Source organism: Mus caroli, unplaced genomic scaffold (genome assembly GCF_978045245.1).
Source record: "Mus caroli unplaced genomic scaffold, Mus_caroli_1 scaffold_2, whole genome shotgun sequence".
Lineage (NCBI taxonomy): Eukaryota > Metazoa > Chordata > Mammalia > Rodentia > Muridae > Mus > Mus caroli.
The window spans coordinates 48,632,598-48,648,694 of NW_028227257.1; the positions used below are offsets into that span (position 1 = coordinate 48,632,598).

General features: G+C 44.3%; 2 protein-coding genes across 9 annotated transcripts in view; one reads left to right on the forward strand and one right to left on the reverse strand.

The window, feature by feature from the left end:
• The window catches only part of Rnf24 (ring finger protein 24), a 62,994-nt gene extending 49,164 nt beyond the window's left edge, over positions 1-13,830 (forward strand). For all 5 annotated transcript variants that reach the window (XM_021157023.2, XM_029468901.2, XM_029468899.2 and 2 more), the window contains exons 3-6: positions 3,873-3,915; positions 6,674-6,715; positions 7,524-7,603; positions 8,280-13,830. In XM_021157023.2, the coding sequence (XP_021012682.1) occupies positions 3,873-3,915; positions 6,674-6,715; positions 7,524-7,603; positions 8,280-8,418 (304 nt within the window). In that variant the 3' untranslated portion in view covers positions 8,419-13,830. The remainder of the gene's footprint in view (positions 1-3,872; positions 3,916-6,673; positions 6,716-7,523; positions 7,604-8,279) is intronic.
• The window catches only part of Pank2 (pantothenate kinase 2), a 38,974-nt gene continuing 35,547 nt past the window's right edge, over positions 12,671-16,097 (reverse strand). For all 4 annotated transcript variants that reach the window (XM_085834046.1, XM_021157020.3, XM_021157019.3 and 1 more), the window contains one exon: positions 12,671-15,616. In XM_085834046.1, coding sequence (XP_085690172.1) covers positions 15,566-15,616 — 51 coding nt within the window. In that variant the 3' untranslated portion in view covers positions 12,671-15,565. The remainder of the gene's footprint in view (positions 15,617-16,097) is intronic.

Here is a 16,097-nt window from a genome sequence, read left to right on the forward strand (position 1 = left end):
ACTAAACTACATAGTGAGGCATACATATCAAAACCCAATTTAAAATGTTACATGAAGCCCAGTATAGTGGCACAGACTTTAATCCCAGCACTAGGGAGGCAGAGGCAAATGGATCTCAGAGGCCACCCTAGTCTACACAGTGAATTCCAAGAAGTTAGCCAGAGCTACATTGTGAGACTTTGACTCAAAACATTTTTTTGTTGTTTTGTTTTGTTTTGTTTTGTTTTGGTTTGGTTTTTTTTGTTTGTTTGTTTGTTTTTTTGTTTTTTGAGACAGGGTTTCTCTGTATAGCCCTGGCTATCCTAGAACTCACTTTGTAGACCAGGCTGGCCTCGAACTCAGAAATCCGCCTGCCTCTGCCTCCCGAGTGCTGGGATTAAAGGCGTGTGCCACCACTGCTCAAACCGATTAAAAAATGTTACATGATCTTCAAAGAGTTTTGGTTTTTTGTTTTTGCTTTGTTAAAAAATAGGATGTTAAAGGGAAAAGTTATTTGTTTTGAAACAGGGTCTCTCTGTGTAGCTCAGACTAGCCTTAACCCTTGTCCCCTCTCCTTAGGTTTCTGAGTGCCTGTTGGTTACAGGTAGGAGCCTCTGGGCTGTAATTTCCCATAGAGTAAGACTGTCTGTCTCACAAAAAGAAGAAGGGCCAGGTGGCTCTCACACACGGTCCTAATAATACTCAGGATGACGCCAGTGAATCCTGAGTTCAGAGCCACCCTGAACTACACAGTAAGAACCTGTCTCAAAGAATCGGGTCGAGGATGCGATAAAACTTGGGAGTAGGAAGGGTTTGATGCGCTGCTGAATAAAAGTTTAGAATTCTAATCATGATAGGTGAAGGGAAATTATAAGCCAGGTTTCCCCTCCCCTTGCATGCTAGACAGGTATTCTATCGCTAAACTATAGACTAGTCCCAATGTGCCTGAGCAACAAATAATGATCCGATTACATTTTAGCCCAGAGAGCATAGACAGTTGTGTAAATTTGGGGGGTTTTTGTTTGTTTGTTTTCAGACATGATCTGATTTTATGGCCTTGATTAGCCTGGAGCTTGCTATGAAGATCAGGCTGGCCTCCAGCTCCAAGATTTGCCTGCCTCTGCCTCCTGAGTGTTGGGATTAAAGTTGCGGGCTGCCATAACTGGCTGCTTTCACCCTTGTGTGTGAATCCCAATTAACTACAAATAATTAGGACCTCATGGTAAGAAAGGTGGATGCTAATATTAGTGGAAAGAAACTTGAGCAAAAAAATAAGAGAGGACTATGATTTTTAACGTATCTCCCAGAGATGTGTGTCAGAAATGGTCCAATAGTGACTTTATGGTCGACAGTGCCTGAACTAACCAAGGATAATTGTCAAAGGTTCAAACAGCCAAGGAACTGCCATGATAACAGAGGCAAGGGAGACATAACCAGGAATCCTGAACTGGACTACGGCTAAGAAAAGGGCATGAGTGAAGAATCTTGTGGAATTCAAATGGGGCCATTGGTGATAGTTGGCCAATGTCCTGTCAGCATTAGGCCATGTCACTTTCTACTGTGTGGTAACTGTACTGTACTTCTGGAACTGTAAGCATTGGAGAAACATGAAAAGGTGTATGTAAAACCGGGCAGTGGTGGCACACGCCTTTAACTCCAGCACTTGGGAGGTAGAGGCAGGTGGATTTCTGAGTTTGAGGCCAGCCTGGTCTACAGAGTGGAGTTTCAGGACAGCCACACAGAGAAACCCTGTCTCAAAAAACTGAAAAAAAAAAAAAAAAAGTCTATGTGAGCTGGGCATGGTAGGTCAGGGTCCTACGGCAGGAAGTTCTTAAGTTCCAAGCTGGCCTGGCCTACATAGTAGCATTGTCTCAAATCAAAAATATATACTGATTCTTTGCCTGTTATGTGTTTATTTTGGAATAAAAGTGGTGGTTTTTATGTGCATGTATGAGTATGTGTACCACATGTGTGCAGGTACCAGTGGAGGCTAGATAGTGTTGGAACTGAAATTATAAGCACTTGTGAGCTATCTGATGTGGGTGCTGGAAGCGAAACACCAGTCCTCTCATCTCTCCAGCCCCTAAAATAAAACATTTAAAAATAGCATAGGATGTTTTTTTCATGGTCCGTTTAGTACAATTTTTTTTTTTTTACTAATGTTTTTTGCTCATGGTTCACTGAGTGCTTCCAATGCTGATGTGCTATATCTTGCAAAAGAAGACTGGATGTTTTTTGTTTTTTTTTTTATACTGAGGAAGGAAGTATGTCAGATAAGCTTTGTTTGTGCTGGTGACCCTGAGATTTGTGCTAAAAAACCAACAATGTACATTAAATAAGGTATCTAGGAACAGGAAAGAAAGAAAGAAAAGAAAGAACGAAGAGAAAGAAGAGAGAAGAAGAGAGAGAAGAGAGAAGAAGGAAGGAAGGAGAGAGAGAGAGAGGAAAGGAAAGGAAAGGAAAGGAAAGGAAAGGAAAGGAAAGGAAAGGAAAGGAAAGGAAAGGAAAGGAAAGAAGGAAAGGAAAGGAAAAGGAGAAAAGAAAAGAAAAGAAAAGAAAAGAAAAGAAAAGAAAAGAGAAAGCAAGCATGGTATTGATACGGGGCGTTAGGTTTCTAGGACCCTCTCAACTGTGAAACAGGTGAGTCCAGACAACCAAAGTGTGTGTCTGTTAGGGCATGGCCACTTCCTAGCCTCTTCCTAGCTTCTGGTAACGACCAGCAGACCCTAGCTTTCCTTGACTTATGGCTGCTGTTTGGCTTCTGCTCTGCAGTCACCTAGTCACCTGGCCTTTTTCCTGTCCCTCCATTGCCTAAGTTACACCAGACCCAGGATTCAGAGTTTTAAGGGATGCCATTGCAGCCAGTATGCAAGAGAGAGCACTGACAGGGTGCCATGCAGAGGAGAAAGGCCACATGTTGCACATGGTGGTTGGTAACAGACAGGTGCTGCAGTTCATGGGGAAAGAAGGAACTTGATAAATGTTATAGAGCCAGTAAGAACCAGTTTAGGGATAAAAAGAGTCTAAGACCCTACCTTACAATTCACATAAAATATAGCTCTCAGCCCTTAATGTAGTAGGTAAAATAAAACATGATTTTTCAGAATGTGGGGCATTCTCTTGAGACTGTCTTATGTAGCCCAGGCTGGCCTCAAATTCTCTGTAGCCAAGAATGACCTTAAACTTTTGATCCCTTTACCACTGTCTCCAAGTGCTGGGATAACATGTTTGTCTCCAGACATTGACTTCAGGAGAATTATCCTTCCTTCCTTCCTTCCTTCCTTCCTTCCTTCCTTCCTTCCTTCCTTCCTTCCTTCCTTCCTTCCTTCATTTTTGGTTCTTGGGGAGAGAATTATCCTCTTAATCTTTGGCTAAGCAGACATTTCTGAAACTGGATACAAAAAGAATATCCGTTAGGGACTCTGGATTGGAAGAAACCAAATACAAAGGAGAATGCACCAAGCGACCCATGGATGTGAATCTTAAAGCAGGCACAGCTAGCCTACATTTGGCCGATGGGGCAGTTCTAAGGGTGGACACGGACTGGGAAAGATCACTTGGGAGCTTCAGGGATCCTCGGAAGAACCTATATCTTGATGTAGATGAGAATTATTCCTGCAGATGCATTTTTTACATTTCTGAACTATGTACTTAGTTTTTTGTACTTTATTGAATTTGTGTATTAATTTTTTTAATTAAGAAGAATGAGACAAATTAACTATTGAACTAAGACTTTGCTTAACATGAAAAATCTTTATCTTCATTACAATGTTTGATGTATTGAGATTCTTATTCCAATGAGATTTCTCTAGAACTTAGAGTGGGTGCTACCCCATGGTTCAGTGGGAACTCTCCGAAATCTCAGTATCTCACCGTTCATTTGTGTCTTTTAGGCTGAGACATCAAGCACACAAAGAATTTTATGCCTACAAACAGGTGAGAAATTGAATTCCAAGTAGCTTTTACTGTGCTTTTCAATAAACTCTGAGACTGAGTCCCATTCTTAGTTTAAGCTGGAATTATCTTACTATGCGTTCATCTTAGCTTTTCCTTTGTCAGTTTATACCACAGAACAGAGCAGTTTGATTTTCTAATGTGATCTTTTATTGGTATTATTTGAAACTATAGAAAATTTAGGTGATAGGATAAGATGACAGAATTTCAGCCAGTGTTTGTCGAAGAAAAGTGTTGTCATCTGTAACACTTCAAGTCACCGCTGACTTAATGGAGTGCATATCCCACCGTGTGGGTCTCCTCTTTTATGAGCAATAGGGGCTGCCCAGAGGAGCCAGCTGTGTTCCTGTGCTCACTCTCTTGCCCTTGGGTCAGCAGCCTTTCACCCATGTGTTTTTGATCACCCCAGCTTCCTTTGTTGGTGTTGGCATGTTTTGTTGTTTTAAACAGGATCTTACTAAATGCCCAGGGTTGACCTGGGACCTATTTTGTAGTCCAGGCTGGTCTGAACATGATGCAATCCCCATCGTGGCCTTCCAAGTGCTAACAGGCCTGTGTTACCATGCTGATAGACGCAACCTTTTCTCGAAGCAAAAAAAAGTAGTTTATACTTCCATGTATCATCTATTAATATTTTACTGCTAACATAATCAAATAATGGTCCTAGATTTCCCTTAATTTTGGCCCCAAACATGAAATTGTTGATGTCCTTAGCTTCTCTGAGACAGTAAGAAAGGTGGCTTCTTTAACTTTGCTGGCACTGAGGTCCTATTTTAGAGTTGTGTATCCTTCTGTTTGACTGTGTGGAAGTGTTTGAGGGGAACTCATTGTGCACCCGTCCATGACTACTGTGCCCTCTCCGGCATCTGCCGTGTGGGTCTAGCACAGATGAATGCTGAAGTTTTCTAAATGAGTAAGTCCACCTGTCTCAGTTCTGCCATAATCTTGAATATCTACAAGATGTTTGGGTGTAAGTTAACTGTAGAGTAAAACTGGCCTTGATGGTCGTTTAATAGGTAAAATTCATAGAGAACTAGTGAGGTGAGGCGAGGTGAAAGGTAACCTAGTCCTGAGATGAGTAAGATTTTAGCACATCACCCTCTGGCTGGACAGTAGCTTGCTTTGTGACTTATGAAAATGCGATTTCCCTTACATCTTTTCTAAAGATTTATTTATTTATTTATTTTATGTATGTGATATACTGTCCCTCAGATCCCATTACAGATGGTTGGGAGCCACCATGTGGGTGCTGGGAATTGAACTCAGAACCTTTAGTAGAACAGTCAGTGCTCTTAACTGCTGAGCCATCTCTACAGCCCCCTTAAATCATTTTCTATTTGAATGTTAAACATCTAGAATTTAAACATTTTAACCAAATTTAACTTATCTGATTTTCCCCTTTAAGATAAACATAAGCTGGGCAGAGGCAGGTGTATTTCTGAGTTCAAGGCCAGCCTGGTCTACAGAGTGAGTTCCAGGAAGCCAGGGCTATACAGAGAAACCCCGTCGAAACCCCCCACCCCACCCCCCAAAAAAAGATAAACATAAGTAGAGGCTGTGGAGAGATGGCACAGTGGTTAAGAGCTCTTCTAGAGATCTCGAGTTCAATTCCCAACAACCACAGGGTGGCTCACAACCATTTATAATGGGATCCAATGCCCTCTTCAGGTGTGTCTGAAGACAGCTACAGTATACTCATATACATAAAATAAATTAATCTAAATTTTTTCTTAAAATATTTTACATGTGCAGGTGTTTTCCCTGCATGTTTGTCAGCACACCGTGTGTTTGCCTGGTGTCCTTAGGCCTAAAGAAGGCATGAAAGAGTCAGATCCTCTGAGACTGGAGTTAACAGAGGGTGTGAGCTGCCATGTGGGTGCTGAGAATTGAACCTGGGTCCTCTGAAAAGGAAGTCAGTGCTCTTAACAACTGAAATCTCTCCAGCCTCCAAAAATTTTTTAATGATGTATATTATGAAATTTGTATTTTTTGATAGAATTTTTGCAATGTTACGTTCATTTCAGCTGATGTTTGTTACCACACACCCAAAACAGATTTAGGTAAAAAATTTTTGAGGACATTGGCATATAATAATCAAACATCCAAAATAAAATACACTTTATATTTAATCTTGTATGAACTCCAATTCTCATCAGCCAATACTGCTTTACTGAACATGAGGTTATTGCTTCTACCAAATTTATCTATGTCTTCAAGAAAAGGAAAGTATTGCTCTACTCTCAAAAGTATAGTTGGAGGTGGAACTTAGAAGAGTGCCTGCTAAGCATGCACAAAGACACGCGTCCAGTCCTCAGCACCACCTAAACAGAGCATAGGGAATCACAGCCATGCAAGAGGTCATGGCAGGAAGATGAGAGGTTAAAAGTCATCATTAGCTACACAGTGAGTTCAAGATCAGCTTGAGCTCTTTAAAAAAATAACTCAGCTGGTGGTGGCACATGCCTTTAATCCCAGCATTTCTGTGAGTTTGAGGCCAGCCTGGACATCCAGGACAGAGTGAGTTCTAGGACGTCCAGGGCTATACAGAAAAAACCTGTCTTAAAACAACAACAAAGGTGTTTTTTTTAGAATATTTGAAAGACTGTTGTTAATTGTAGTACTCAGAGTCAGACAGATCTCTCTGAGTTTAAGGCTAGCCTGATCTACATAGTGATCTATATAACCTGATTTACTATATATTTACATTGGTGTAAGAACATTTTTTTTTTTACTCTTACAGGTTATATTAAAAGAAAAAGTAAAAGAACTTAACCTACATGAAGTAAGCTGCTTTTATATTTTCATTGTTCCTTGAGCCGTTTTCTAAAACAAGTGGTGTACTTGAATACCTTCATTTTCAGAAGCTGAAAAAGTGGGCATCTTCCTCCTCCCCTCTCCCTGCATCTCTAGTGACTGTGACAATACCATAAGGCACATGGTGTACTATCAGTTAGTCCTCCTGGCACTGTGACAAAACACTGGATAGCAATTGACAAAAGAGAGGTTTGTTGTGGCTCCCGTTCTGGGTGTCTGTTCATCACAGTGAAGAAGTGCTGGCAGTGAGCCAGGCTTAGCCACAGCCCTAGGTGATGAGTGAGTCAGGCCTAGCCACAGCCCTAGGAGATGACCTGCTCACTGCCCTCCCGTAGGAAGCAGACATCAGCACAGCTGCTCATCAGGGTTTCCCTGCTCCTCCCCTCTGTTTATTCAGTTCGGACACCTAGCCCACATTGAGGTGTGTCTCCCTCCTCAGTTACAGCTCTGCAGAACCCCTTCACAGCCGCAGTGGCTAAGCGCCCCGTGATTGATAGTGAGGATTAGCCCTTACGTGAAGTCTCCGCATTCTCAGGGATTGGTTCTTTGTGAGACCTCATTTGTAGCACAGGCTGGCCTTGAATTCACAACAATCTTCCTGCTTCAGCCTCCCAAGTGGTGGCAAGCACAACTCAGCATGGCTGCTTTAAGAATTCCATTTAATACCTGGTCCTCTCACTGGCAGCCTCAGGCAGCCAGAGTTGCTTTGCTGAGCTTTAGGAACCCGCACCGTGTTTTGTGGTGAACACGGCCTCACCTGTGACTTTGCCTTTCAGCTCTGTGCTGTGTGTCTAGAAGACTTCAAGCCTAGAGATGAACTGGGGATTTGCCCATGTAAGCACGCCTTCCACAGAAAGTGAGTATTGGTGTGGAATTATTTAGTGTAACCCAACTTGCTGTGGGCTATAGGGCACTGCCAGCCAAGCTTGATGGTGTCACAATTGGTCTGTAGTGCAGAAAACTGACAACACTCCACAGGGTGGGGCCTGTGCATGTGTACGTGACATTAGAAGGGACCAGGGAAGTGGAACATGAACACCACTGCAGACTTGGGCAGAGATCCAGCCCATCCTACACCTCTATACAGCACTTTAGCTGGGATGTCCAACAACTCTTTCTATCTCTTGATGCTGTGTTTTAATCAAGCCATTAATTTTAAGTCACAGTAAATATGTAGGTATACATGATGCTGTAGGGTCACCTCCCTTTCTTCTGACACATTCATATCCCCTCCTGGAAATTTTGTTGGTTTCTCTTATTAAGATCTTTGTTTTTTTCTGCTTTCCTTCATCAGCATACTTTATAAGAAGTCATGTGTGACCAGAATTATAAAGTACTAACTGTGGTACCTTCACATCAGCCTGTAGGAGATAGAAGGCTCTGGCTTGTCAGAGGGTGATGTGGATTCTGCTGAGATCCTACCCCAGACTCCACGCTGGTTTTGTGTAACTGACAGTCTCAGTAGAGAGCTTAGGCAGAGGCTGTTGTAAGTCTAGAGCTGACTTCTCTCACTTGGCTGTCTTGTTCTGCAGGTGCCTTGTTAAGTGGCTGGAAGTCCGGAAAGTGTGTCCCCTGTGCAACATGCCGGTGCTGCAGCTGGCCCAATTGCACAGTAAACAGGACCGAGGTCCCCCTCAGGAGCCCCTCCCTGGGGCAGAGAATATTGTATAGCTTGCTGCAAGGATCAGACTGTTGCTGGACACATCAGTATGGAGCCAGGAGGAACACAAGCAGACTCCGTTTTGGCTGCTCTCTGCCTGGGGCACCCACTGTCACTTCTTTTGCCTCATGAAGAACTCTTGAGCCAGGCAAGCTGAGACCCCAGGCATCTGGATCTTGTGACAACCAAAGCACCCTGATATTACCCAATGCCAAAAGGAGTGGATGAGCCTGCAGATTTGGTTTCAGAAGTTTCCTGAGCATCGCCTGTGTCTCCCAGGCACCTCCACATCAAACAAAAGGGAAGATAAGCACAGGTGTTAGAGACCAGAGCTGTGAATGGGGCTTTGATGCCACCCCACCTGTGGACCTGTAAGCTGCTGTGCAGACACGACAGCCTGTTGTTGGCACATGTCCTCTTGACATCCCGAGTCCAGTGAAGCCAGTTGTTCCATCAACTGAAGCACAACTGGCTGTCAGTGTTCGGTGAGGCAGCCCCTGCAAGGCTTTTCGGGTTCTGTTCTTTTAATAAGGCCATCTTGGAACCTGAAGACTTTGGGGACAGCAGCTGCAGAACCCCTGCCACACGTGCCAGTTCACACTTGCTGTCAAACCTTCCAGGTTGAAGCCATTGGAAACCCTTGGAAAGGCCTGGTCAGGAGCCATCCCACTTCTGCTTGCCCTCCTAGTCATCAGTAAGACCCAGCAGGAGCTTAACCCGGAACCTCCATGGTCCCTGTGTAACCCAGGGCCAGGGGACTGCTCAAGTACACCACACGTGTAGTGTGATTCCATTACAGCTGCTGGCCTCAGCCCACTGGCTAAGGAGTCTCTCTGGCCCCTCAAATGGCTCCAATGAAGAGCCTCTTAGCAAAGCCAGTCCTAACCCACCAGGACGGCCAGGACAGACACTGGCTTCTCTCCTCTGCTCTTTTTCTACATAAGAAAAATGTCTTACTGCATTTTTAAACATTTATCCCAAATCAGCTCCCTGTAATTCCGAAGCCAGCAAGCCACTTGGAGTTGTAAATAGTTTGAGGAAGCTCCCGCATGGCTGGCCTTCTGTTGGTGTGTACCTCAGTTCTGTGGACTTGAGATCCCTAACTGAAGGGGTTTTTATAGGGAAAATGCATGCTGCTCTTTGGCTCTTTCTGTCCAACTTTTCTAGAGATAACTGCCTCCAATAGGCTTTGTGAACAGTGTAAATTTGCCGTTTAAAGCACAGACTATTATTCTTACATAGCTTGCTCTCCCTTCCCTTGTCACAATAGTGCCACTGCAATGCCTCTTCAACTGCTCTGCTCTGCTCTGCTCCATCCCACAGGTGTGAGGAAATGTTTTCATGAAGTACATTCTGGCATGGAGATGGAGGGCTTTGCTACTCTGTTCTTGTATTCTACCTAACTTAGAATGAGAGGGGACCTGCCTTTGCCTCCAGTAGCTGGAATCAGTTGAGGAAGAAAATTCCAATTTGTCTAAAAAGTGCTGTGGAAGCCAAGTTGTGGCAGTATATATCTGTAGAGTCCCAGCCGAGGCGGGCAGTGTCACAAGTTTGAAACCAGACTTGGCTTCATAGTGAGATCCTCTTGCAAAAGGAGGCAGCAGGGGTAAGAATAGGGGCTCTTGGCAGAGTCCATTTGGAAAGTTACAAATCCAGTTGGAAAGAATAAGCTGTTCCCAGTGTGCTGTTTGTGACAGGCCAGCTGGATTCCTATGCAGGGCAAGGGAGTATGAAACTTTCTATGGGAGCCTTAGCCTGATTGACTCCAGTAATTCATCCCTATGTCCCTCTGTTTGTAGTACCATAGTCAAATGCCCACACTCAGTTTACAGTGAAATGTTTTCAAGTGACCAATGCCACAAGTGGGCTTCTCCTGGCTTAATTTTGTTATAGGCTAGCATCTAGCATTTCATATTGCATAACTGGATACAATAAGGAAATCCCCCCTTAAAGATTTCAATATGATCGATACTATAAATTATTGCCACTCACAGCTTTCATAGAATCTTGGCCTTTAGTTTTAGCTGCAGCTTCTCCTGTCCTTGGATTCAACTACTCAAAAGCCAGCATCACCAAAGCCCCGTATTTCTAGAGGCAAGATTGCTCATCAGACTTCCAGATAGGTTGAGGTGGTTGGTGTGCAACCTGAATAGTCAGGGGCATTGGAAGAATCCTGGGTGCTTTGCTCTGCTCAACTTGAATGAGGTCTCCTAACCTTTTCTGCTCAGCCACTCTTAATGTGATTTCTTCCCAAAAGGCATTCCTTGGGCGAGAAGCTGCAGCTGCAAAGTATGTTTCTCGTCTCCCTTCTTGGCCACTGCTCCTACTTCTGGCACCTGCCAGCCACAGCAACCCAGTATTTGCTCCTGATATCTGGGTCCCCATCAGTGCTTTCTCTTTACCTGCAGCACTGGCCCAAACTTACAATGAGATCACTCTTTCCACACCATTTCCTAAGTTTCTGGTAACCTTTTTGTGTGGATGTGTGAGGATTTGGGTCTACTCTCAGACCACTGGACTCTTAAGTGTCTTTAGTAGCTAGAGGATTGGGTGTCACTGTGGGCTGTAGTGTTAGAAGTGGAACAAAACCCATCTATCCTACCTGGGTCACTGTAACATACAAAAATTGACACGTGCAGCTTTTCTTTGTCAAGTGTAATTTAGTTTGGTCTATTCCCATTTAAGGTTCTTTTAACATTTACTTGCCTAACCAGGAAGTAGAACAAAACAGCCATGTAGGGACAGGTAGTCTCTGGGTGAGATCTGTGCTGAGGAACAAGGGGGCTCCCACCATTGCCAAACACTGTTCTTGACAAGACTTGACAAAAACATCTTTTCCATGGCTCTGTTCCACAGCATGCTATCTCTAACTTGGAATAGCCACTCTAGGCTGTGCTAAATACCTACAACACTTACTGAGAATTTGAGATTATATAGAGACGTTCCTGAGAGCTCTATGCAGAAATCTTGGACTAGTTTGAATTGGTTGCTTGTGCTTTTCTGCAGGTCAACCTCTCAGACCCTCCTTTCTTTAACCACCACCTAGGAACTAGCAAGGTTTCTAGATGATCTGCCAGTCCAGTCTGGTAGGCACAGGCACGGGAGCAGGAGCTGCTGATAGCACATACCTTCCTGGTCACAAACTCAGGAACTTCTCAACTATGGGACTAACTCCTGGCTCCACCACAGTTTTCTCTGAGACAGGTTCTGCGTACTCCCGGTTATCCTGAAACTGTATAGACCAGGCTGGCCTCAAAATCAGAAATCCAGGGCCTTCTGCCTCTGCTGCAATTAAAGGCAGAGCACCATGCCGAGCCTCCACATTGAATCTTGACTTGCTCAGTCTTCCTTGAGTCTTTGAATAGGTAATCCTTATGAAATTCACACATCACAATAGTTGCCTTCCTTGAAAAAATACCCCATGAGCACTGGATTCATTTTTGTTTCTTTAGTCTCCTTTCATGGGAATGTGTGTTGGGGGTGGGGGTGGGGCTATAAAGAGAGCCTACCCAGAAGTGTATTGTGTGTGAAAGGTAAGCCTGAAGTAGAGGTCATTTTTGCATTTACATTCCTTTTTATATGGCTTCCTTCACAGATCCATCCCTCAGTATCCCTAATAAAACAGCACAGCTGCTTTCCCTACCTTCTCCAGGATGACAAAAGCTTGCCCCCCAGCCCTAACCAGTCTCTCCAGGTGCCTGGACCAGCTGCCACCTTCCTCACTTAGTTGGTACCTGTGCTTTTGAAGCAGGAAAGCATGTATTAAGAGATCTCTTTAAGTCCCCAGGGCTAACAGTCATTCTGCAAATGAGACATAGAAGCAAATACTTGGTATAGAATTTTCTCCCACCCAACTCTCATTTTTGCCCTCTCCCCTTCTAAGGTAAAAGTTAAAGCTGTCTCCTACAGGCAGCCAATGAAGGAGAAAGCATACTGTACCTTGCTCTCCAGCATCCACCACCCAAGGTCTTCGCTACTCACCTGCTTCCCTGCAGCCTAAGCCGCAGCCAGTGGGTAAGGTGGAGACTCACCCCTTTGGCACTTCATCGACTCTCTAGCCTGGTTAATCTTCCCCTGATAAGAACCTCCTGAGGAGCTGGGGAGATGGTTCAGTGGCTCAGAGCACTGGCTGCTCTTCTGATGATCCAGGTTCAGTTCATAGAACCCACCTTGTGACTCTCAGCTTCAATCTGTAACTTCAGTTACAGATCTGGCATCCGAGTGTACCAGGTGCAAACATGCACATGCAAGCAAACACTCATACACATAAAAATAAATTTTTATTTTTAAAAAATTGCTTAAAATGGGACCATCAAAGTATTTAACTTAGAGGTAGGGACGTAAAATGCCAGGTAAAGGTTTTTAAAATAAGATTAACAGGACTGGGTTCACTAAGTTGGAACACCTATCAGTTTTCAGGTTCAGCTTTAGAACCCAAATTATTTCAAGATGCTTTCATTCCAGTTAGCTCAGCACGCATCCAAATTCTTAGTTCCTTTGTTCAAGGATCAGGAAAAGCTACCCCTGCTGTTTTAAAGACGCGCTGTAGCTCAGATCATGACCGCACCAGTGTTAAGGGCCTCGTGTGGTTGAACCCTCAGCGCCGTCCATGCCTCTCCTTCCAGGCTGTGGTGGAGAAGGTGACGGCTTGGGGCCATTGCCTCTGCCTGCTGACATGTCCAGGAAGGTGGAGGAATGGCACTTTAGTCTTGTCGTTTAGCCCTATGGGGCTTATTTACTAGATACAACTCCCTCAAAAAAGGTTTATGAAATGCTGAGCCTCAGGTTTCATAGACGTGTTTGTACACTAAGAATTCTGCAGCAGAATATTTTTAAACATTGGTTTTTGTAAGCTATATTTTTGTATATTTAATTGCTATTTTAAAACTTTAATGCATTTTTTGCTAATCACTTGTTTAAAAATAAAACATGCATGTAATCGACCCAAACGTGTAAATAAAGCGCAAATTTTGAAATATTTTGTATTATGGACCTGTCAACTTTTGCACTAGGGTGAGGTAAGGTGTGGCACACTGATGGGGGAAAGGCATCAGGCCACACCACACCATGCATTCCATTTGTGACCACCAGCATTTGTGGTGGCTTGATGTATATAGCTTTGTCCTTTGACAGTCTGCAACATTCCCAGAACTTGCCCTAACCCTAATGCCAGGTGGTGAGCAGCTCTGAACTCAGCTTTAGCCCATGGCTTCACCAAGGCACACATAACCCTGGAGCTACCTCCAAGCAACCTAGTAACCCATCTCTCTATAACAGTTTGCCTCTTAGACTCCCGGATCCCCATACCCCGGGTGGTTTTCCCTGTAACCTGCTCCTTCACTGCCGATCTGTCGTGTTTTCTTGTGCTCTGGGGTTCACTAACCCCTCCCACAAATAAATACATCCTCTGCTTTTGTCTCTGACCCAAATGACCCGTGCTTTGGGGGTTCTCAAAACCAGGCATTCTAAAGCCAAACTAGGTATCTTCAAGCACCTCCTAGACCCAGCCACTGATACCCACAAAACATTACCTCTTGGCATAGGCCAGCCTCCTCCCATCTTAGTTCAAGCTACTTTGTGCTCCAGGGCCACAAACCTTCCTTTCTGAGTGGGAGAAGTGAAGTGGGGCTTTAGGCTATCAAAACAATGACCTGGATTGGACAGCTAAGAAAAGACAAGATGGTTCTAACAGACACTGCAAGTGGCTCCCAGTTCAGAAGTGGCTGTGAGGTGGAATGTGTGTATTTCTGCCAATAGTGCTGGAATCAACAGGAAGACAGCTTGGAGAGACTCACAGTTGAGCTTGAAAGTGGAACTGTCAGAGTGAGACAGCAGCCAGGGAAGCAGGTGAGAACTGGATAAGATGAGGCTCTGAAACAACCCTTTGTATTTATGGAGTTTACTAGTGGCGCACACCTATAATTCAGCACTTCGGAGGTGAAGGCAACAGGATCTGCAGTTCAAAGGCCAGTCTCAGCTATACAGTATTACTGTCGAGTTTGAGGTTAGCCCTCACCATCTGAGACACTATTTAAAGGAAATAGAACCCATCCCAAGAATGACACTGGGCTGAGCACAACTGAGGAAAGATGGTGTGGGTGCAGAACAGCACCACACATCCTGTTGGGATCTTGTGATCCTGAGGCTTGCTCTTCTAACACTGTAGGAGCTTCAATGTAGGAAGACAGAACCATGAATACAAAGCACTGGTCACAACTGTCAAATAGGAGTCACCTGAGGGATGGCAGGAAGAACACAGCCCTGCCACAGATGGAGAAACTTTCTGATAAAAGTGGAGAGTTTTGAGGATCTCTCAGAAGCAAAGCAGGGATTAGCAGGAGGGAAGGACTACCATCCCTGCAACACCCTGTGTACTGTGCTGCCTGAGACCCCAGCACAATGGAACCCTTAGTCCTAATGGGCCAAAGTATGTAATAAAAGCCAACTATATCCCTGTGGGAACTGAGAACCATCAAGGAGGCTAGCCAGCCAAATCCAATCCTGAGTTCCCATGGTCCAAACCAACAAGAGCCTTCTGTTGCCCCAGAGCTGGCACCAGAACCCATGGCTGAACGGCAGAATCCTTCCCAGCCAGAGCTCGAGGTCTCCATTCCAGCTCCAAGGCTGCTGTGGACAGGCCCACCCTTGCCTTCAGCTACAATGCAGGCCATCTCTTAACATCAGATGCAGAACAATCCTGCCAAGTTTTCAGAAGCTTGAAATAACCCATTTTCAGTATGTTAACATAGGCTAAACATGATCCAGCGCGCAAAGAAAGATGACCTCCAAGGCATAGTGATGAAAGTGGTTAGATTCTCACATACATTTCAACAGGACAAGCAGTCAGCTGCTGGTGGGAGTCCAGAAAGCTCCACATATACCCAAGTGGGTGATGCTGGGATTCCAAAGCACCTCAGGGGTTAATAACGCTGCCCTGAGAATACCTTACAAACAGCAAATCTTCATACTGCCTAGACGGGGGTGGTGGTGGTGGTGTCCTTAGACAAAATTTTAAGAATTTATCTTGATGTCTTAGAAAAATATATTTGTTTCTTGCTCTGATTTGAGTAGTACACGATCATAAAACTTGAGTCTCTTAACAAAACAAAAAATCCACAGATGTCTCTGTGGCAGGTTTCAGGAAGTCCTCTCGGTAAGTCAGGGTATCTTCAACAGCTCAAGGAGTGCTCCAACGGCTCCAAAATAACCCTGAAAATTGACAGACCACAAGTAAGATTTTTTTTTAATTAATCTTATACTTTCTTTTTTTTTTTTTTAAAGATTTATTTATTATTGTATCTAAGTTCACTGTAGCTGTCTCCAGAAGAGGGCATCAGATCTCATTACAGGTGGTTGTGAGCCACCATGTGGTTACTGGGATTTGAACTCAGAACCTTCAGAAGAGCAGTCGGTGCTCTTAACCACTGAGCCATCTCTCCAGCCCCACAAGTAAGATTTTTTAAAAATTATTTTTAAGTCTGTATGGGGAGGGGTAGTGTGCGTGTGCGTACAGAAGCTAGAAGCATCAGATCCCCTGGAGCTTAAGCTGGCTAAGCAGCTGTGAACCACCCAAACGGGGTACACACAACCAAACATCAGTCTTCTGCAAGGGCATTGTGTGCTGTCAGCCACTGAGCCAGCCTTCAACCCAGTGAGGTCATTAACTCCCACAATTAGGATTACTCAAATA